The 24,529-nt window shown below is 35.0% G+C and overlaps 1 protein-coding gene across 4 annotated transcripts in view; it reads left to right on the top strand.

The window, feature by feature from the left end:
• Positions 1 to 24,529, top strand: part of MICU3 (mitochondrial calcium uptake 3) — a 102,601-nt gene that overhangs the window by 20,656 nt on the left and 57,416 nt on the right. For all 4 annotated transcript variants that reach the window (XR_015548827.1, XM_087418450.1, XM_004428792.3 and 1 more), the window contains exon 2: positions 19,385 to 19,538. Coding sequence is in view for 3 of the 4 variants with exons in the window: in XM_087418450.1 (XP_087274576.1) it covers positions 19,385 to 19,538 (154 nt within the window). In the remaining variant the exon portion in view is untranslated. The remainder of the gene's footprint in view (positions 1 to 19,384; positions 19,539 to 24,529) is intronic.

Here is a 24,529-nt window from a genome sequence, read left to right as displayed (position 1 = left end):
TATATATGTATATGTGTGTGTGTATACACACATATATATTTACTTATGTTTCTTTAAAGCATGAACTTTTTTTGTTTCTGTCTTTTCTTTTACCCATTCTTCTCTAAGTTGCTTTTTTTCACCCAACTATATGTCTTGTGACTCTTATTATTAGTACCACCTCTGGATCTACTATATCCTTTTTTTTTTTTGGCTGAGGAAGATTCACCCTGAGCTAACATTTGTGCCAGTCTCCCTCTATTTTGTATGTGGGTTGCTGCTGCAGCATGGCCGCTGACGAGTGGTGTAGGTCCGCACCCGGGAACCAAACCCGGGCTGCTGAAGGAGAGCGCACCAAACGTAACCACTGGGCCATGAAGCCAGCCCCCTACTATATCCTTTTTAATGGCCACAGACTATTCCATTGATATGCCGTAATTTATTAACCATTATCCCATTGATGGGAATTTTGATTGTTTCTATTTTTTCACTGTTAGAAACAGTGCTGCTGTGACTGTCCAGGGTTCTATGTAAATGCAAATGTTAAATTGCTGGGTCCACAGCAATTAAATTTTAATAGAAACTATCAAGTTCTTCAAAATGGTTGCACCAAGATATACTTTTTTTTTTAGTATATGAAAAATTTAATGTATATAAATTGACAGCTTAGGTAAAATGGACAAATTCTTTAAAAGACACAAACTATCAAAACCTGCCCAAGAAGAAATAGATAACCTGAGTAGCCATATATCTATTTAAAGAGCATTTGTAGTTAAAGTCTTAAGATATACTTTCTACCAGCAATAGATAATGGACTTCCAGTGTCCCCCTTTGCTTAATATGATCAAATTTAATTGTTTTTCCAGTTTGAGTGTGAAAAATGATTTATCATGATTGTTATAATTTCTATTTCTCTGATTACTAGTGAGGTGGAGAATTTTTTGTTTGTTTCTAGTTTCCTAGGAATTGCCTGTTAATATCTTTTGCCAATTTTTATTTTTTTACTTATTGATTTCTAGGATATGTAAAAATACTGAATCTTGTTCCCGCTTTATAGGTCATAAATGTTTCCGCTAACTTCAGGCCTTTTTAAAATATATTTACAGACCTATAAACTTAAACACATATATCATTTCCTTTTTAACAGAAGTGTGACCATACTGTACCTATTGTTCTTGTCTTTTAAACCACTATTATATTGAGATATTATTATATCGATATATTGTAGGTCTTTCATTTTTGTCTTATATTTGGACGCTCTTCCAAACTATGGATATACCATAATTTATGTTTAATGTTGTTTATTTCATTGCCAGTTTTAGACTTGATAGGGGTTTGTTTATTTTATTAGTCTTTTCAAATACCACTTTTTTTTTTTTGTAAGGAAGATCAGCCCTGAGCTAACATCCGTGCTAATCCTCCTCTTTTTTTTTTCTGTTTTTTTTTTGCTGAGGAAGACCGGCTCTGAGCTAACATCTATTGCCAATCCTCCTCCTTTTTTTTTTTCCCCCAAAGCCCCAGTAGATAGTTGTATGTCATAGCTGCACACCCCTCTAGCTGCTGCATGTAGGACGTGGCCCCAGCATTGCCGGAGAAGCGGTGTGTCGGTGTGCGCCTGGGATCTGAACCCAGGCTGCCAGCAGTGGAGCATGCGCACTCAACCGCTAAGCCACGAGGCCCGCCCCTCAAATACCACTTTTTAATTAAATTACTTTACTATTTTATTGTTTTGTTTTGTTTATTTCTGCTTTTATCTCTATTGACTATTCCCTTCTATTTTCTTCAAATTTATGTTATACTTTTTTTAGTTTCTTGAGTTGACGACATAGTGTATGTTAAATTCTTATTTTTTTTAATAATTACATTTAAGGATATGAATTTTCCTGTGTCAGTAATGGCTTTGACCAAATTATACAGGTGCTATTTTTAAGTCCCTAAGTGCCATTTATTTTCACAAAGCTTGTAATCTCACTTTTTATTTCTTCTTTAACCCAAGAATTTGCTTAATTGTTTAATAATGTATCTTAAATTTTCCAAAGTGGTATTTTTTTCTCTTAGTCTTTTGCTTTTAAGTTTTAGCATTTTTCCATATGAGGCAAGGAATAAGACCTGACTGATTTCTTTTTCAGAAATGAAATATATCCAACTTTCAAAAAGACAGTAGATAATGATATAATGCATAGCTATGTATGTACTGCCAGCTTAAAAAATTAAGTATCAACATATATACCTTCTCCCATCATAATTCTCTCTCTTCCCCAAAGAGGTAACCACTGTTTTAAATTTGATTTTTATCGTTTCCATGCAAGTTTTCATAATTTAATTACAAACGGGTGTATCCCTGAATAATATACACTTATTTTGCAAATTTTTAAATATTACATAAACAGTACCTATTCTTTTATAATTTATATTTTTAATTTAATATTGTATTTAAAGAAATTTATCCATATTGATACGTGTACTTCTAGTGAATTTATTTTCACTACTGTATGATACTTTACTGTATGAATGTTTCATTAAACCTGTGTATTATTATTTGTGTGACTATATTAATAAATGGTCAGTGTATATATTTTCTGTTTTTTAAAAACAAAGTTAATAAGCCCTTCGTTTTGTTACTCAGATCCTTTTTCTTACTTGGTTTCTCCACTTGATTTGTTTCTAGTAGAGATGTGTTGACATCTCAGCCCTGATTGTGAATTGATCAAATTGCATTCTTCTAACAGTTTTTCCATCATATAATTTTAAGCTGTTTTGTTTATGTGTATAATATCTTCTTTGTTAATTTTTCTTTGTCCCATTTAATGCTTTTGGCCCTTATTAATTCCATGTATTTTCAAACACTCTGGGTAATGTTGCTTAACTCTGAGTCTTGTAAGGAACATGTATATGGCTTTTTAAAAAACACAATATGAGAGTTGCTCTTTTTTAACGGGAGAGTTTAACCCAATCATATTTGTTGTGATTAGGGACATGTTTGCATTCATTTTGCTGTGTTATGTGAGAGTACATTGTTTCTTTCTCTTTATCACCTGACATTAGATTGGTCCTTTTTTTTCTTATTTCTCTCCCTCCAGTAGTTTGAAAGCTATACACCCTATTTCTAGTCTTCAATGGTTGCACATAAATTTAACGAAAGTTTTTAATATATGCATCTGAAACAGGATAAATCAGTATCAAAAAATTTCCATTCCAAGAAGACAAATCATTAAACATGTTTTACTGTATTGCCTTCCTCATGCCACATTTTCTAAAGTCTACTATATTGTTAGTTCCAGATAATTATTGATTTTTTTAATATTATGCTTTAATTTTTAAAAGAATCACTATTTAACAGTTACAGTAAGTTTTACAACCACTTTCATGCATTCATTTATTCACCAAATATTTGAGAGCCTGCTGCAAGTGAAAAACTTTTCTAGGCACTGGGGAAACTGAAGTGTACCACTTAAACAAAAATTCCTGCCTTCATAGAATTTGTTATTTCAGAAGCCTAGAGATAGAAATTTTGGATTTGTCAGTATATTTATAATATGTAAAGGCTAGATGAGATCATCAAGGGAGAAATTAGAGATTAAAAGAAGAGAGGAGGTCCAAAGACGGGCCCTCGGGCAGTATGTAGGTGAGAAATACTGGCAAAAGTACCAAGAAGGAACTGCCAGAGGAGCAGGAGGAAAATCAGGAAACTCAGGTCTTGGAAACCAAGAAGAATTATTTCAAGGAAAAGAGAGTTATCAACTGTGTCAGATGCTGTAAGATGAAACCTGAGAATTGACCTTTGGATTTAGCCACGGGAGGTCATCGATGACCTTGACACGCAGCTTTAGTGGAGGGACAGAGAGGAGAAGCTGCTGAAGTAGAGGAAGTCAGACGCAGGAAATGTAGGCAGCGCTGTCCAGTAGCTGCTGTGAAGAGCAGGAGAGAAATGGTGGGGAGAGGGCAAGGGTAGCTAAATGGAGAAGTGGGACAGGAAGCTTTCTGAGATGGGAGAAATATCGTGTGTGTGCTGAAGAGAAGTATTCAGTAGAAGAGGAAAAAACAGTGAGACAGGTAGGGCAAGGGCGGTATTGCTGGAGGAAAGTCCTTGAATAGGCAAGAAGAGGTGAGCTGTACACCCTAAACCACAATGCATACTGCCTCCTTAGAGAGATACTTTCACTATGTCGTCGTCTTATCACATCATGAGATGATGGATCTGAAAGTACTTTGTAAACTTGTGAAGAACCCTGTATGTAAGCTACTGTAACAACACAAGTGGAGACTTTAAAATCATAAGCGGTCAATTACTCTTTTTGTTTTTATTTTATAAATTTTGTCCGTTTGATCTAAGTCAGGGAAACATTTATTGGCTGATCTTCAGCTATGTGTTTTTCCACGTAGACACATTTACTAAGCATCAAAACATTTTACTGAGAGTACTTTGGGATTTTCCCACACTGGGCATTTGATGTTTAACCTTTCGACCACCCAACAAGCAAAGAAAATGTTACCCCTTTTATCTTCTTAGAAGCTTTTAAGTAAGCCTGAAGCCATTTGAGAAAGCCAAGTGTAGTACTTCCATGAACATCTTTTTAGCTAGAATAAAAATAGATATGAATAGAATCTCATGCACATCTCATAAGATTCTTGGCCAGAAAATATTTTTAAAAATCTGAATTTAAAAGATATTTGCGCTTTATTGTTTTACAAAAATATTGGTTTGGTTGCCAATATCAGATAGGACCTAATACGAAATGCTAAACTTCCTACATGAAATCAAATAAATTTTTACATCATTCTCTATTTTAAAAAATTATTATTAATTGATTTAATATAAATAATTTTTTTAAAGAAACTAAAAAGGATGAGTAATCGAAATAATTTTGGTTAATACAATTGGTTTTTATTTTTCCTTCTTCCATTCTTCATTCCCATGTCTCTGTTTCTCGGCTGCTAAAAGGTAGTGCATTATAGTGTTTAGATAATTGATATAATTGTTTCAAGTTACCTCTTTAGGGTATTATCAACTTGTAGGCATCAACTTCTCTAATTGTCAAGTAGTGAATCCTTTATCTGGCATTTAATCTTGCCTCCCTGGGAAAACAGACCTTACCACAGAGTAAATTTTGGAGTTGCTGACCTGAGGTAATGTGAGACCGTGCCTTGGCAGTGAACCTTTGCTTTCTGTTATTCATAGGAAGGATAATGATGTACTCTGTTGCCTGAAGGCCCTAGTTTCACTACCTTAAGAAGTAACATCTAAGTACTAGTTGCAAAGGTCTGAGTTTGGAAATTCCAGAGAAGATAATTGCATTGACACAATATTTTTATTTCTTTTTGGAAAGGTGAGGTAATAAAAATGTAACTTTTATCATTTCTACCACTTCTTAAGCCACTCATCTTACTTATGTCAGCATGACTTAGAAGATCCACAAAGTTACCTGAAAATGATCATTACTTATTTTTATGAATAAATTTTATATGTTGTTTTATAGATGTGTTTGAAATTTTTATTTCCATGTAAATTCTCCATTTTTATAAGTAGGAAAATAGATTTAAAAACTAGAATGTAGCTCACGATTTCTCAGTAAAACAGAAAAGGTAGAGCTTTTTAGAGCTAGAAAGAAGGTTCTCTAAATATTTTTAGCAAACTTGAAAAGAATGGTAAGCAATTCCCATAAATTTCCTAGAATGTGTAAAATGTGATTTCCTAGAAAGAGTAAAATGAAAAGGCAAATTTAAATTCTCTTCTACCTCTAGATTTCTATGATTTCATTTTTCTGCTATGTGGCCTTACACTTCGAAATAAGATAATTTACGTGCCAACTCAGAGGTCCGTGCTTGGGTAGTGTTCAATCGCAGTTTTGCAAGATCTTTTTGATATGAAAAATTCCATTTCCTCAACAAAATTTGCCACATTTAAAAATATTGCAGTGATACCTTACCTTGTCTTTATTTTCCTATTCTGTGAAAAATAGCACTATAAAAATTTTAACATATCTAGTTAGAATATGCCCAAATGAAGCCAAGAAGTCATAATTGTATTACATTTAATAGGTAATATTTGTCAAAATCACACGTTATAGTTTCATTATTTTGAAGTTTGATGATACTTTATTTTCAGAGTGAATTTTAATATATTAATTAAAGAAATGAAGTTGTTAGAATTAAAAACTTGATTTCATATATATGAATGTTCAGGTAATTTATATTTTATTTGTTTCTGTTCTGTAGATTTTAGGTTTATTAGAATTTTTACTTATTTTAGTTGGATATTTTGAGTATAGCAATCTGTCCAAATTCAGTTTAGAAATAACTCAGTTTTATAATTGTAGAGCAAAAATTTGAAGACCGTCTTCTTTTTACCTATAGATGATTCAATCCCGTTTTTGTAAATTAAACTGTAGGACAGTAATTACTGTTCAGCCTCCCATAGATAACTGTGGAGGTGGAGCACAAAGCATCTGTTTACACTCGACGTTTCTCAGCATTCAAGGACGGAGGACCAGACCCAATGTTTTCTTAATCTCACTGCAGTGTTTTGTGAAAAGGTCAGAGTTACAGAAGCATTTTGGCAAATTTTGAAAAAACAAAGGTAAGGAGAGTGCCAGTGCAAACAACATTAAATTTCAAGCCAATAGTGGCTGTGCCTAAGACTTTGGAAAGGGAGCTGCAGTATGCAGAGGATGAAATGTGTGGAAAATGTGTGCTAAGTGAATCATAGCAATTTAGTATTTCCTGAAAAATTGATGAAGGTGATTTACTTTATTCATTTATTTTTTTTCTGTGGAAGATTTGCCCTGAGCTAACATCTGTGGCCAATCTTCCTCTATTTTGTGTGTGAGCTGCTGCCATAGCATGGCCACTGACAAGTAATGTAGGTCTGCGCCTGGGAACCAAACCTGGGCCACCAAAGCAGAGCACACCAAACTTCACCACTAGGCCACTGGGGACGGCCGTCATGAAGGTGATTTAGAAGTGTTAGCGCCCATGAGGCTTTTAATCCTGCAGATGTGGTTTGATTTGGAAGTGAATCTCTCCAAGTCTTTGTTAAACATATATATAATTCTAATATTTTTCTTCCTAGTCCTTTATATTTCATGATTCCTTGATGTTGTCACCCAAAGTTGGTGTGTGACAGAGAGTGCAGGCTGTTGACCATAATCTTTTCTCTTCCCCTAATTATCCCTTGCACTGAAGTGTGGCCACGTGACTAAGTTCTCTTCACTTGAATGTGAGCAGAAGTGATTTATACCACTTCTAGGCCTGGCCTATAAAAGCGTCTCACATGATCTTCTTGCATGCCACCCCCACCCTGCCTTGGTTGATAATGGCAGAGTCGTCATTACCTGTGTCTCTGAATGACTGTGAGAAGCAGAGCTCCCTGATCCCACCCCCAGTCCTAGCGTGTCCTCTCTGGACTCTAATGAGAGAGAAATGAAGACACTTCTGTTGTGTTTGAGCCATTACATTTGAGGAATTTAGCCTATCCTATCTAAAACAGTAGAAAAAGGATTAATTGGTGAAGGCCTTGATCATTGAGAAGGAAAATAATTGTGTTTTTTTTTTCTTTTTTTGTTTATCGAGGTCATAATAGTTAATAACATTGTGAAATTTCAGTAGTACATTATTATTTGTAAGTCATCATATAAATGTACCCTTTTACCCCTTATACCCACTCACCCAACTCCCTTCCCATCTGGTAACCGCTAATCTGTTCTCTTTATCCAGGTGTTAGTTTATCTTCCATATATGAATGAAATCATATGGTGTTTGTCTTTCTCTGTCTGCCTTATTTCACTTAACATAATAACCTCAAGGTCCATTCATGTTGTTGCAAATGGGACGATTTTGTCTTTTTTTTATCACTGAGTAGTATTCCATTGTTATATATACCACATCTTCTTTATCCATTCATCAGTTGATAGGCACTTGGGTTGCTTCCATGTCTTGCTATAGTGAATAATGCTGCAGTGAACATAGGGGTGCATAAGTCTCTTTGAATTGTTGATTTCAAGTTCTTTGGATAAATACCAAGTAGTAGGATAGCTGGGTTGTATGGTATTTTTATGTTTAATTTTTTGAGAAATCTCCATACTGTTGTCCATAGAGGCTATACCAGTTTACATTCCCGCCAGCTCTGTATGAGGGTTCCCGTTTCTCCACATCCTCTCCAACATTTGTTATTTTTTGTCTTGCTGATTATAGCCATTCTAATGGGTGTAAGGTTGATATCTCAGTGTAGTTTTGATCTGCATTTCCCTGATTATTAGTGATGTTGAACATCTTTTCATATGCCTGTTGGCCATCTGTACATCTTCTTTGGAAAAATGTCTGTTCATATCCTCTGCCCATTTTTTGATTGGGTTGTTTGTTTTTTTGTTGTTGTTGTGTGAGTTCTTTATATATTTTGGAGATTAAGCCCTTGTCAGATATATGATTTGCAAATGTTTTCTCCCAGTTGGTGGGTTGTCTTTTCGTTTTGTTCCTGGTTTCCTTTGCTTGCAGAAGCTCTTCAGTCTGATGAAGTCCCACTTGTTTAGTTTTTGTTTTGTTACCCTTGCCTAAGTAGACATGGCATTTGAAAAGATCCTTTTAAGACCAATGTCAAATAGTGTACTGCCTATGTTTTCTGCTAGGAGTTTTATGGTTTCAGGTCTTACCTTCAAGTCTTTGATCTATTTTGAGTTAATTTTTGTGTATGGAGAAAGATAATGGCCTATTTTCATTCTTCTGCATGTGGCTGTCTAGTTTTCCCAAGACTATTTATTGAAGAAACTTTCCTTTCTCCATTGTATGTTCTTGGCTCTTTTGATGAAGATTAGCTGTCCATAGATGTGTGGTTTTATTTCTGGGCTTTCAATTCTGTTCCATTGATCTGAGTGTGTGTTTTTATACCAGTACCATGGTGTTTTGATTACTATAGCTTTGTAGTATATTTTGAAGTCCGGGATTGTGATGCCTCCAGCTTTGTTCTTTCTTCTCAAGATTGCTTTGGCTATTCAGGGTCTTTTGTTGCCCCATATGAATTTTAGGATTCTTTGTTCTATTTCCATGAAGAATGTCATTGGGATTCTGGTTAGGATTGCATTGAATCTGTAGAATGCATTAGGTAGTATGGACATTTTAACTATGTTTATTCTTCCGATCCATGTGCATGGAATATCTTTCCATTTTTTTATGTCATCATCGATTTCTTTCAATAATGTCCTATAGTTTTTATTGTATAGGTCTTTCTCCTCCGTGGTTAAATTTATTCCTAGATATTTTATTCTTTTTGTTGCCATTGTAAATGGAATTGTATTCTTGAATTCTCTTTCTTTTGGTTCATTGTTAGAGTATAGAAATGCCACTGATTTTTGTAAGTTGATTTTGTACCCTGCAACTTTGCTGTAGTCGTTGATTATTTCTAATAGTTTTCTGATGGATTATTTAGGGTTTTCTGTATGTAAAGTCATGTCATCTGCAAACAGCCAGAGTTTCACTTCGTCATTACCAATTTGGATACCCTTTATTTCTTTTTCTTGCCTAATTGCTTTGGCCAAAACCTTCAGTACTACATTGACTAAGAGTGGTGAGAGTGGACACCCTTGTCTTGTTCCTGTTCTCAGAGAGATGGCTTTCAGTTTTTCCCCATTGAGTATGATGTTGGCTGTGGGTTTGTTGTATATGGTTTTTATTATGTTGAGGTACTTTCTATACCCATTTTAATGAGGGTTTTTATCATAAATGGATGGTGGATCTTGTCAAATGCTTTCTCTGCATCTTTTGAAATGATCATGTGGTTTTTATCCCTCATTTTGTTAATGTGGTCTATCACATTGATTGATTTGCATTATGTTGAGCCATCTCTGCATCCCTGATATAAATCCCACTTGATCATGGTGTGTGATCCTTTTAATGTATTGCTGTATTGGTTTGTGAATATTTTGTCGAGGATTTTTGCATCTATGTTCATCAGCAATATTGGCCTGTAATTTTCCTTCTTTGTGCTGCCCTTGTCTGGCTTTGGGATCAGGGTAATGTCGGGCTCATAAAATGTGTTAGGAAGTGTTTCATCTTCTTCAATTTTTTGGAATAGTTTGAGAAAGATAGGTATTAAATCTTCTTTGAATGTTGGTAGAATTCTCCAGAGAAGCCATCTGGTCCTGTACTTTTATTTTTTAGGAGGTTTTTGATTACTGTTTCAATCTCTTTACTTGTGATCAGTCTGTTCAGATTCTCTATTTCTTCTTGATTCAGTTTTGGGAGGTTGTATGAGTCTAAGAATTTATCCATTCTTCTAGATTATCCAGTTTGTTGGCATATAGTTTTTCATAGTATTCTCTTATAATGCTTTGTATTTCTGTGGTATTTGTTGTAATTTCTTCTCTTACATTTCTAATTTTATTTATTTAAGCCTTCTCTATTTTTTTCTTAGTGAGTCTGGCTAAGGGTTTGTCAATTGTGTTTATCTTCTCAAAGAACCAGCTCTTAGTTTCATTGATCCTTTCTACTGTTTTTTTTTTTTTTTTTGGTTTCAATTTCATTTATTTCTGCTCTAATTTTTATTATTTCTCTCCCTTCTGCTGACTTTGGGCTTTTTTGTTCTTCTTTTTCTAGTTCTGTTAGATGAAGTTTAAGATTGCTTATTTGAGGGGCCAGCCCAGTGGCTTAGCAGTTAGCTGCGTGCACTCCGCTACTGGTGGCCTGGGTTTGGATCCCGGGTGCGCACTGGTGCACCGCTTCTCCAGCCATGCTGAGACCGCGTCTCACATACAGCAACTGGAAGCATCTGCAACTATGACATGCAACTTGCTACTGGGGCTTTGGGGAAGAAATAAAAAAAGGAGGAAGATTGGCAATAGATGTTAGCTCACAGCCGGTCTTCCTCAGCAAAAAGAGGAGAGATTAGCACCGATATTAGCTCAGGGCTGATCTCCCTCACAAAAAAAAAAAAAGATTGCTTATTTGAGATTTTTCTTTTTTGTTAAGCTGGGCCTGTATTGCTGTGAATTTCCCTCTTAGGACCTCTTTTGCTGCATCCCATATGAGTTGGTATGGTGTATTTTCATTTTCATCTGTCTCCAGATATTTTTTGATTTCTCCTTTAATTTCTTCAATGATCCATTGGTTTTTCAGTAGCATGATGTTTAGTCTCCACATCTTTGTCCCTTTCCTAGCTTTTTTCTTATAGTTGATTTCTAGTTTCATAATATTATGGTTGGAAAAGATGCTTGATACGATTTCAGTCATCCTAAATTTACTGAGGCCTGCCTTGTTTCCCAGCATATGGTCTATCTTTGAAAATGTTTCATGTGCACTTGAGAACAGTGTGTATTCTGCTGTTTTGGGATGGAGTGTTCTATCTATGTCTATTAATCCCATCTGGTCTAGTTTTTCATTTAATTCCACTATTTCCTTGTTAACTTTCTGTCTGGATGATCTATCCATTGATGTAAGTGGGGTGTTAAGGTCCCCTACTATTATTGTGTTGCTGTTAATATCTCCTTTTAGGTTTGTTAATAGTTGCTTTATGTACTTTGGTGCTCCTGTTTTGGGTGCATGTATTATGTACTTTGGGTGCTCCTGTTATGTCCTCTTGGTGGAGGGTCCCTTGTCTCATTGTATAATGCCCCTCTTTGTCTCTCATTGCCTTTTTCATCTTGAAGTCTACTTTGTCTGATATAAGTATGGCAATACCTGCTTTCTTTTGTTTTCTGTTAGCTTGGAGTGTCATCTTCCATCCCTTCACTCTGAGCCTGTGTTTGTCTTTAGAGCCAAGATGTGTTTCCTGGAGGCAGTGTATTGTTGGGTCTTGTTTTTCAATCCATCCCACCCCTCTGTGTCTTTTGATTGGTAGTATTACCTTGGTTGGTTTCATGAAGTACTAGCAGTAGACAACCAGTAAATGTGTTGATGACAACTAGCAGATCTCTGTTAGCAGACATTCTAGAAAGAAGCATCGAGGAGACCTGGTAAGTAGCAGCTTAACACCAAGCACTGGGGTGGGGAGGTAAGCATGCATTGTAGGTCCAAGGGAACTACTAAAGTATCAGGAAAAGGTCTCAGGCACAGGTGACAGGTAGGAACCCAGGTACCGAAACTGGGAAATAAGCGATAGGTTCTGTTGATAGGAAGCAATTCGGGAGCTCAGCTCCTGGTCCCAGAACAAGACAGACACCACCACCCAAATCTCTGGCCTGAAAGTCTTTGGTTACCTCCATCTTGGGGCGGGATTGGTTCCAGAGACGGATGTGAAGCGAATACCACAAATAGTACTTACGTATCTTCAACCTCACATGCTTATAGGAAGGGGAAGTTAAAGGACACTTTTTTAGTATCAGAGTTCTCACAGTAAGGCTCTGGGTCTTATAAAAACCAGGGAAAACATGAATTCAAGGTATAAATAATATTAATTATATTCAATCTCTAAGAATTTTAATTAGAGCAAATTTTTGAAATTGATAACTAAAGCTGTCCTCCATCGTTTGATGTGCTTATTGCCTAATAAAAATTACGTTTCAGTCCTCCTGCATTTAAGAGCTCCTGAGTGAGCCTGCTGGTAATAACATCAACAACAACAAAAGAACAAAGGCAAGAGAGAGGATGCAGAGAAAGGATTTCACCTTATAATAGGCCATTTTAAACCAGCATCTCCAGGAAAGATGGACCGTGGAAGCTTTGCATTATGTTTATTTTGGAGAGATGGTTTCGTAGAAGCCGCCCAGTCTTCAGCTTCCTTCTGTGCTTCTGCTACCCTCCAGCTTCTTGGAGAGGCTGTTTCTCTTTGTAGCCATTATAAGCTTAAAAGTTTTCTGTTTAATATTTCTTAACAATTTAAATGCTGTCACTTCCTCAACTTCCCAAATATGTGTTTTTCAGTTTGACTGTCAACCTATAGAAAGTAAGAATTTTTCTTAAATGAACGTGACTTCTAGAACTCCTGTCAGTCTCTTCCCTGCAGTTCACAAATGGTCTAGTTATATTTTACCACTTTTGAAAAGCCTGTTTTTTAAGTACATAGTATTGGATTGATAATAAAGGTTTTCTTTTCTTCTTTTTTTTTTTTTTTTGTGAGGAAGATCAGCCCTGAGCTAACATCTGTTGCCAGTCCTCCTCTTTTTTGCTGAGGAAGATGGGCCCTGGGCTGACATCCGTGCCCATCCTCCTCTACTTTATATGTGGGCCGCCTGCCATAGCGTGGCTTGATCAGCGGTGCGTGGGTCCACGCCCGGGGTCCGAACCCGCAAAGCCTGGGCCGCCAGAAGCAGAGTGCACATACTTAACCACTATGCCACCGGGCCAGCCCCTAAAGATTTTCTTTTTAGCAATTAAAGTTTTAACAGCTAAATGCATATAATTCAGGTTTTTTGACTTTCAGCATAGCTTTCCTATTAGCCTTGGGTACATTATACTTATTGATGAGTTTTTACTATATTGGCAATTTGTGATGCAAAAAATATCATTTACTGAAAGAAGACGTGTTAGTAAAAGATGGTTAGGTTGATTTTAGGCTTTAGAAATTAAGTTTTAAAAGATATATTGGATTTAGATAAGTAAAAAAGATATTAAATAAAGTAGATCAGCCAGTCAATACAGGTGTACTTAACCTGCTCCTTGTAATAATATAAGGATTATACCCACAGATTCATGCCAGTGTGCTCGAGGGAAATGGATGCATTTGTTTTCTGAAAGGCTCAGAACATTAACAAGATCATTGTCATTTGTAGGCAGGCAAGACTGCCAAGAGGATTTGTAAACTGGTTTTAATATCATTTTCCACCTTTATTTATTGGTTCTTGTTTCTCAGTGTTCATAATAGTGATGTTAGAACTTGAGAAGGTTTAGAGTTTTTAAACTTTGGAAAGTTCAAAAGCAAAGCTGAATCTTTTAAAGGTCTGAGTTCCTTCTAACATTTTGGTAGTCTACTGGCCTGAAGCTGCCCCTTTCCTCAGAGATTCTGGTAGATCGTCAGATATCCTCAGCTGAACTTCGTGGACCACTGCTCCATGTCAACCTTACTAAGCACTGTAAAGTTTAATTTGGTTAGAACTGTACCACAGTAAAAGAAATTATTAAATTCTTCATCTGTGCCATTAGGTCATTCATTAAGAAAATAGTCTGTTCATAAACTACAGAAAAAGAAAGATATGGGCTATTGAAAGGTTTAAAAGTAGTTAGACATATGTAGGTAGAGCATTATTAAACCAAGCTTATTTATTATATTTGTCCCTAAAACAGTTTTAAATAAAACATTAAACTTGCAATTGACTAATTATTTTATAATTAATTCATTTGTATATATTAGACACACACCAAGTATCTGTTGAATGAATGAATAAATGAATTTACAATAGCTCATTAGTTGATGCTAAATCTTCATCTGGGAAACTAAAAATAGTTAAAAGATAATGTAAATAATAGAGTTTTTGTCCTATATCTTTTAGATCTTTGGGGATTTCTGTTTATGCTTCTACTTGCCCAACACATTTTAAATTTTTGTGTGGGGAGTCGTATTTCTGTTTGTATTCTGGTAAAAAGGTAAAGAAACAGGAGGACCAAATGATCTCTAAGGACCATTCTAACTCTAAACTTATTTATTTTCAGTGAACAAAGGAGGCTATGTAAATACTCATTCCTGATTTAAAGTAGAAGATAATTATCAAAACCAACAGCAAACATTGTGTTTAATGGCAATTCATTAGAAGCATTCTGTTCAAAACGTGGAACACGACAAAAATGCTTAATATTACTGATACTGTTCAATACCATTTTTAGAGACTTAGATCGCTAGTAATTAAGGCAATGAAAATAAGGTATAACTATTGAAAAGGAAAAGCTACAACCATCATTATTTTAAAGAACTTATGATTATTTACTTAGAAAATCCAAGAATGAAGTTATTAAAATTAATGAAGAAATTTAACAAGGTAGTTGGATCCAAAGCCAATATACTAAAGTCAGTAGCTTTCTCATTCATCAGAAATAACCAATTGAAAATGTAATAGGAATAAAAGGTTCCATTTCCAATTCATAATTACACAGAAACTATAAAATGTATAGGAATAAATCTACCAAAAATATTTAAAACTTGTGTGAAGAAAGCTCTAAAACTTTACTAAAAGACATAGTTGAAGACCTGGATAAGTAGACATCCGTGTTCCCAGATGGGAAAAATCAGGTCTTCCTAAATTACACCAAAATTGAATGTCGTCTATGTCATTCCAGACAAAATACTAGTAGGGTTTTTTAGATAGAATTTCACACAGTGATTTCAAAGTTCTCTTAAAAGAGAAAATTGCATATCAATCATCATGACTATTTTTAAAAGATTGGCAATAAGATGGAATCTTGCTTTTACCGAATGTCAAAACATAATCAAAAGCTATAGTAATGTAACCGAACCAGGCTGGTTTTGCCCACCACGCAGCATGCCAATCACCAAGACGACAAGTTTTACAGCAGAGAAGGGGTTTATTCACAAGGCAGCCAAGTGAGGAGATGGGAGAACAAGTCTCAAATCTGCCTTCTCAAAAATGGGGATTAGGGATATTTATGGGATAAAGGGGCATGGTGGTCTGAAGTGTGGGGCTAGATGATTGGAGGTAAGGAAAAGTGAGGTAACTGATGATCTGTGCAAACGTAGTCAAGCTTCATGGCTCTTCATAGGACACATGTTCACAAAATGGTGGCGTTAACATGACCTGAGGGTGGAGTTTTCAGCTCCTTGACGTCAAACGGTCACCTGTCAGGCATCCTCACAGGACCATTTGATGGGTTGGTGGTCTCAAATGGCCTGAACTGGACAAGGAGTCCACTCTCAGTTCCTGAAAAATAACTTAAGCACCGATTAGCATGGTGACCCAAGCATCAGAGATGTTATCTGTAAGGAACCTAGTGGGAGTCTGATAATATATTGCTTATCTACATGACTTTTAAGAATAATCATTAATGGCTATCTGGCCACTGGTTTCAGTAATTAAAACAGTATAGCATTTGAGTAAGAAGAGACAGATAAGTAAGTGGAAGAGAATAGAGAATATAAAAACCAACCCAAGTATTGATTCCCTATCTGCTCTTCATCCCATCCCATTCTCCAATGAGATGAGCCCAATCCTCCTAGTTGGTGGTAACTACTGTTGTAGGATCAGGCCACTTTACTGGGTTATCATGGGAAAATTGGCTTTCACTTTTTACCAGTCCATGTTTCATTTGAGCAGTGCCAATGTATCATTGTATTGTATAGTGTATTATTACACTGTATGATTTATCACACTACATTGAGCAGAGGCAATGGATGAAGCAACAAGTCTGCAGCAGTAGGAAGCCCTTTTAAATACCTAGGTTCTGGTTATCTCTTTTATACATAAATCATATTCTTCCCTTTTAGGATGTTTTTTTTTTTTTTTTGTCTGGGGCACAAACCATTCCCAAACTCCTCTCCAGACCTTCTTTTACAGTGGTGCTAAATGGACCTGTAGGTACCACCTAATGCAGTTATCACAAATGATGAGTACTATTGCTCAGGCAACAAGGGGTAGAATTCATACAGTGGAGTTTTAATGAAAACCTTTAACTCTTATTTGGTCAGATTTCTTCTGATGCCCTTACTTGGATGGTTAAAGAATACAAACTGTGTTATAGTTCTGCCTGTTTTCTCTTATTTTCCCTCAGTATAGGCTGGATTAGGGGCAAAAATCACAGGCCATTACTATAAAATTTTAGGGAAGTAGTGAGTGCACGAGCAAAGGTGGTGGCAGTGGGTGGATGTGAGAAGTTAGAGGGAACAACAGGCTTTGTTAATTGATTGTTAGAAGTTAAGGAGAAGGAGGAGTGGTCAGCATTTGCTCATAGAAGGTGGATCAAATTCCCAGCTGCAGAGGTCAAGCAGGTTTGGCGTGCCGGGACAAATGATAGACTGTGCTTAAGGAAGGAAAGTTGCATGAGAAAACATAGGTACATCAGGAGCAGTAAAGGCAGCACGAGGTAAGGACAGAAGTCACAGATCAAGTCCATATTAATTCATAGCAAATATAGATGTTATAGGCAAAAACTGTGGTTTAGGATGTTAGACTGAGGCATGGCTTCAGATTGTGTTGCAAAAACAGTGAGAGCTCCACACAGCATGGTCCCCCAGGAAATTCACTGGAAATGAGTCATGGTTGATTGGGGTCAACTAGGCCGAAGGAAATGGCCTCGAAAGAAGAAAGCAGGAAAGTAAACTGTGGTCACAGACAAGGTTGATTTCCCTGCCCTGAGAGGAAGAAGAAACTCCTGGGATATATGTGTAGATGGGGACCTAAGATGGTATATTGATACCGGAGGAGTATTCAGGGAGATTATTGCCCATTATTGAGATGGAGTTGTTTAGTGTCTCACTTCTCAGCCATAGCAGAGCCAAAACAATTTCCCAATACCTATGGATTACCTGAGTAATTGTTATTAGTATACTGTTGAGCTAGCATGTGTCTGGTACCAGTTTGCATTATCTTTCTAAAGCATCATTTTCTTTATGTCATTACTCCACTTAAGAACCTCCTAAGGCCATTTGTTTTCTGCCAGATAAATTCCAGTGCTTTAGTCTGGCATTGAGAAATCGTCATCGATTTGCCTACCGTTTTCCATGAATGCAAATCCTCTGCTCCAGGAAGATTATTAGCATCTGTCAAATATGCTGTGTAAACCTAGAATGCTCATATCCCTTCCTGACATTAAAATTCATATTTTCTTCTTCCTGAAGCCTTCTTCTTAACCTCAACCTCTAGTGCTTTTCTTCCATTTACTGTAACTTGACTCATTCCTCTTTTCTATTTCTGTCCTTTTGTCTCTCCAACTAGTATTTTGTCCCTCCATATAGATTGTTTATTTCCTAAAGGCAGAGACTTTGTATTCTCTTATACATGCTGTTAAAAAGTAGGGAGTGAACCTTTCTTTTTGTTTTTATCTAACTTGTGTAGTGTTTTGAAAAGTCTTAGTCTTCAGAATAGTGGAAAAAGATTAGTCATTTGCCTGACTTTTCATGTAATAAAGTGTAACAGAAATATAAAATGTAGTCTCCTTGCTGAAAGTTCTTAAGGATTGTTTTGATATGACTTCTCAAGATATTAGATACTTAAATAATTTTAATAGTTTGTACAAAATCTGCATCATGAATTAATAGACATAGAAGAGACAATAAAGAAGATAAGCTTGCTATCCTAAATAAGAATTTTTTTAATATAAAATAATTTTTATGAAATATGTGAAAATATAATTTATATATTGTTGATAGTCATATAAATTGCTATAAACTCCCTAGAGGCATTTTAATAATATGTAGGAAAAGGTTTTGTTTGACCAATCAAGTCTACGCCTAGGAATTTATCTCAAGGAACTATTTGTAGATACATCTAAATATTTTCAAGGCTGGTCATTATAACATTGTTTTATAATTGTAAAATACTATGAATCACCTAAATATTTAACCATGTGGAATTAACTAATTGTGTTATGCTACAAACATTTACTGTGAAATATTGAACTGTTATTAAAAATGGTCTGCTAGAACATTTAATGACCTGGGAAAATGGCCCTGATATATTAATAAGTAAAAAAGATCAGATGACTTAACAGTGTAGTATAATCCCATTTTTTGCCAAAAAATGAAAAAAATTATATCTGTAAAATATTTTAAATTCTTTTCTAAATTATATATAATAACAATGCATCTCTTTTGTAATCAGGAAAACAATCCTTTTATTAAAAAATAAAGTTGCTGTAGTTAGTTCAAAGAGAAAATAGATAATTTTTCACTGTTAACTGTCTTGAAAGGTCTTGAAATTAAGGAAAACAAAAGAAACTTCCTTTTCCATATATACACACACTCCTAATTCTGTTCATCTTAACCGTAGTAGAATTCAGAATGACCATTGGTGGTAACTGTACTAACTAGTGATCTAGAGTTAGCAACTTCAGTTCTAATCTAAGCACCACCACTAAGTGGTTTCCTTAATGGTCGGCATGAACAGCCTATCAGGGTTTCACTGTCTTCTTTTAGAAATTAATAGACTACAGTGAATAGACTTCTAATTAAATAAATAAGCCCATGTGGAGGGCACATTATAGGCATTTAGCAGTTAGTATTCCTTCTGAAGAAACTACTAGCTTAGAAATTTAATGTTCTCTGAGACTGAAACTTAAGAAATAAATCACAAGTCCTTCAAAGTGCCAGTTTAAAATCTTCAGGCCCTTAATGATATTCATCATAAGATCTTTCAAACATTAATTCATTTTATTCATGTGGGTAATTTATTTATAAAATGATTAAGTTCTCCAGAAGAGAATATTTTCACACTTTTTCATTTACTCTATTAATTCACTTACAACATAATTAAAAGCATTTATCTTCTAGAAGGAGATGTTATTTCACACAGTCCAAATTTATTTCCTTTCTTAACTTTAGGTTGCTGTTGGCAGAACAGACGTTGAAGACTTAGACCTCTATGCTACGTCTCGGGAAAAGCGATTTCGTTTGTTTGCTTCTATAGAATGTGAAGGGCAGTTATTCATGACTCCATATGATTTTATTTTGGCTGTTACAACAGATGAGCCCAAATGTAAGTATATTTTTAAATTACTTTAACAATTTTATAAGATTTTTTTCTTATCTCTAGTTGGTTAAAGTGTGGAGCAGTATAAGTTTTTTGAACAACTGACCAAGTAATGTGGTATTTCAAAAGAGCTTCTGCTATACCATGTTACCAGACTAATATTTCTTATATGTTAGAAACTGACATCTCTTCTTTTCAGAAACTTTCAGTTATTTTCTCTTTCTCAGTACATCAGACTTAAGCACTACCTTACTCTTGATGTTCTTTATAATAGGTTCATATTCTGCCTATTCAATTCTTATATCCAGCTTGAACAGAGTAATTCAGAGGACTGGCTTTGAAGTTAGACCTAGGCAAGAATTCTACCTATATCTCTTCGTATTTGTCATGGCTCCTACCGTGTAAATATAGGCTAGTTGTTTCTTACCTTTCCATGTGTTAAAGCAGTGGTTCTCAAACTTTGTGGCATTAGGTACATTCTTGGAAATCTCTTTAATGTCTGACTTAATAAAAGATGGCTGGATTCTCATATCTGCTTTTTTATTCAATCTGTTACAGTGTTGTCTTTCATGAAATATGTGAAGAAAATCTGCCTTACATATATAGAAGTAGGAAAAGGGAAGAGTATTTTAATAGCCTTTTCAGATAATTGTAGTCTTCTTTGATACTATATCAACACTTGGCTAGTGGTAATTTCTTAAAGTTTAGTTGTAATATGGAATCTGAAACTTTTGTCGTCTGTTATGTTAAAATCAGTTGGCCTACATTGTGGTTTGAATGGATCTTTTACCCTTATATAATCGTGTAACATCAAAGGGAAAATACTGGTTCACTAAGTTATGCAGATCTTCCAAATGTTGACATATTTCATTATACGATATTTTCTAAAAATCACATTCATTACTATTGTCATAATTTTATCAGGAAAGTCTTAACTTATTGGAAAGCTGTCAGACTCATGGTGGTGTATAAAAATCAGAAATTCTGATTTTCACTTGAAAGCTCAAATGTTATCATCAACAAATACTGTCAGCTGTTTTCCTCAAGTGATAAGCTGACTTTGTTCATTTGTAAGAAAATGTCTGCCAAATACCTAGGTCTAAATAACTATAATTTGTCTGTCACTTATTCTTTCAAGTAAAAATTGTGTTCCGTGAAAAAAGGAATTAGGTCAGTTCACAACTCAAGTAATCACACGTTGCTTTTTCTCAAGACAACCATAGTATTTTGGAATGCAGCAGAAGTGCTTTATGCCCACTTCCCTTCCCATCTCAGAGAATATTAAATGACATATACTCAAGGACACCTATCAAATGCCAAGTACTGCACTAGGCACTAGAGATACAGTGGTGAAGGGAACAAAAAAAATAAATACCCTCCACCCTCATGATGCTTACAGTCTGGTGGAAGGAGCGAACACTGCTCAAGGAAATATACAAATAACGAATTACAACTGTGATAAGAGCCATGAAAGAAAGATATCTGATGCTGTGAGAGCTCAGGGAAATCTTCCCTGGGGAAATAAATATCAACATGAAGTATAAATCGTGCATAAAAGTTAACTAGGTGAATGAGAAGTTGAGAGTGGAGAATTTCAGCAGACGGAATAGCACGTGCCGAGATGCCATGACAAGAAGGAATATGATACATTTGAGAAATGAAAAGAAGATCTGGGTGGCTATAGTGCAAAGAGCAAGAAGGAATATGGTATGAGGTGAGGCTGAGTATGTGGGGTGGAGCCAAATCATTCATAGTCTGTAAGACTGTGTTAAACATTCTTGTTTTTATCCTAAAAGTAATGGAAAATCATGGTGGTAGTTTAAACTGGAGAAGAATTTGGTGTGTTAAAAAAACAAAATTCAACTAAGTAAATTTTAAAGATCGTATTGGCTTTATTCAATGATTCATGAATCTTATAGCATCCAACTAGCACATAGAAAAATGAAAGACTTTTATAGGCAGAAGGAAGCGGGATAACAAGGAAGTTATACTATGCAAAAAAGCAAGTTGACTATTGAAAGATTACTTTAAGGGATGGCAGGGGTTTATCAGATTACCAGCTAGTAATTGGTTGGTAATTAGATTACCAACTAGTGCTGATCAGGCGATTCCTGGTTGACTGGTTTAAGATTCCATTTCTAGGAGAGCTGAAACTGTAATTAAGTCAAGTCTCCGTTTGGTGACATGGGTCTTAGCATGAGTGATTCCATTTTGGGCCTGTTGTCTTGTTTTTAACAGGTGCATAGCATGATTAGATTGTGTTTTGAAAAGATCTTTCAGGGTGGAGGTAGATTGGAGAGGACCATGAGTGAGCGTGAGCAGATCAGAGAGGAGACTCTTGTCCAGGCTTCAACATCTTCTAATGATGGTGGTAATGGTGATGATGGAATAATGAGTACTGAAGATTTCTGGTTGGCTTAACTGGATGGATGGCAGTAGGGAACTTTGAAGGGAAAAATTAAAACTTCAATTTTGGACATGATTTATTTAAGATGCCTTAGATATGTAAAAGAGGAGATATAAAAGAGGCAGTTTGATCTGGCTCTTGATTATTCATTTCAGTTCATTGAAAAACAATGTACCACATAATCAGTTGTTTGACTAACAATCTGTTTGAAACTGTCAAACAAATGCGTTAAGTTAGGTTAGAAAAATTGTAGCTATTTTTCTTCAGAGACAGGGATATGGCAAAACCAAACCTTAAAGTAAATCTTCAAGATCTAATGTGTAGCATAGTGAATGTAGTTGATAATACTGTATTGTATAATTGAAATTTGCTAATAGAGTAGATCTGAAGCATTCTCAACAGCAATAAAAAAAGGTAACTATGTGAGGTGAAAAAAAATTTGTATAAGTTCAAAAAAATGAAATCCTAAATAATTTGGCTACTTTGCAAATTAGCTTTTAATGAATTAATTTTTGATGCTTTGGATGATTTCCGTTGGAGATCAGAGGAGAGGGCTGGATAGAGGTATATATTTAGGATTCATCTGTACATTATTGGTAATTAATGCAGTGTACATGGATGAGATTGTCTAGGAAGGCAGTATAGTATGAGAATATAGATGGCCAAGAACTAATCCTTGAGGAACTCCTGCACTTTAAGGGATAAAAGTACAAGGACTTTAAAGGATGAGCCTCAAAAGGAGACATAGGAGTGTCCAGACACATAGGAAGAAAATCAGAAGAATATGGAGTCATAGAAGCCAAGGAAAATGACCAGAATGGCCAATTGAATGGAATGCCACTGAGAAGTCGAGTTAGATGAGGACAGAAAAATGACCACTAGATTTAGTAGTATGAAGGTTATTGATGATTTTTAAAAATGATGTTTCAGTGTAGTGATTAGAGCAAACACCAGATTGCAAGAGTAGAAGATGAAGAAATGAAGGCAGTGGGTATAAAGGACTCTTTTGAGATGTTTGGCTGTGAAAGAGAAAGGAAATGAAAGACAGTAGTTGAAGTAGAGACTTCATCATGCAAGATTTTGACAGGGGACTGTGAGGATAACGTCTAACGGAGAGGGAGCTACATGAGCAAAGACATGGGATCAAGAGTGTAAATGGTGCATTCATAGTAGTCCACTTTGGGAGTATGTAAGGCGGTGGTGATACAAAAGGCTGTAAATTAAGTAGGGCTCTTTTTTTGAGGAATTTGAAGGTTCTGGTAAGGATTACATCGCTCTGTGCTCCTTTAATCCTCCTTTCTGCCCTCCCTCCCTTCAAGAAATATTTATTGAGTACTTACCCTGTACAAGATAACCATATTATGCCTTGGAATTAGTTGTTTCTATATTTTTTGTCCTCCTATAATATTTTAAGTTTCCTGAGTGTAGGGACTTTGTACAAAGACAAGACCCTTAAATGTAAGTAGATATATATGTGTTCCATACATTTTTGTTTAATTGATTTTGTACACTGTGGATTCTTTATATTTATTATGAAGTTAGTATAGATTTGATAAAACTATTAATACATTTCTTAGAATATCACATGGTATTTTTGCATCAAATTCTGTAATTTTTGTCAAACTTACATTTGGGAAGTTATTCTTTAGGTGATGCTTAATGATTTAAACTTTATAGTTTGAAATTATTTAAATCATTATTTTCTTGAATTTTTTCTTCAGAGTATACTCACTGGAAGCCTGCTGTTGGATTTTTGCTTTTTGGAAATAATTTTTGTGATGATTCTTTTGATAGGTATTCCAAAAACATCACTTGCAGGAAAAAAACTGGTTTCCGTTATAAAAAATTTGTACAGGATATTGGACAATCACAAATTAACATCAGTTAATTTCTAACTGACACTTATAAGACATAATTAAGAACCATGACTGAAGATCAAGATATTTTGAAAACTTTTTTGAAAATGCAGGGTTATAAAAAGAAATGTTTGCCTCAGAAGATAAAATATGCTTCGTGGACTGAATATTAAATCATATACATATCAAAATAGCATATTGAAATTAGATAGACTTGTGTTTAAACCTTGACATTCATTTACTATCTTTGAGAACTTGGTCATTAATCCTTTGTATCCTCCTTTATAAAAATAAAAATAATAACAGCCTCATGAAGTTTTTTGAGGATTGAATGACATCAGGTGTGTTTAGTATAGTACCTGTCACACAATAAGCGCTTAATTAATGTTGGTAGCTGTCGTCATCATCATCATCGATATCATCATTATCACTTGAATTCATAACCATGATTTTTAAAAAATCTTTGATATAATTTTGTGTTGACATCAACAGGAAAAAATGATATGCTATATAAACATTTGCTTAATAATTATAGTTCTAATAAATATTAATCGAGATATGCATCTGATTGTTGACTGTAACTTGTTTGAAATCTAGAAAATTTATTTTACCTACTTAAATAGAACCTAAAAGGTGAATTGCCCTTCTACAATGAAAATAAGTAATTGATTATTTTCATGTAGCTTCAAGTATTATTTTAATTTTAGTTTTAAAAACATATTGCTAAAAATTTT

The sequence above is a fragment of the Ceratotherium simum genome, chromosome 28 (assembly GCF_057802395.1).
Source record: "Ceratotherium simum simum isolate JZ-2026a chromosome 28, ASM5780239v1, whole genome shotgun sequence".
Classification (NCBI taxonomy): Eukaryota; Metazoa; Chordata; class Mammalia; order Perissodactyla; family Rhinocerotidae; genus Ceratotherium; species Ceratotherium simum.
This window is presented reverse-complemented; position numbering and strand designations above follow the sequence as displayed.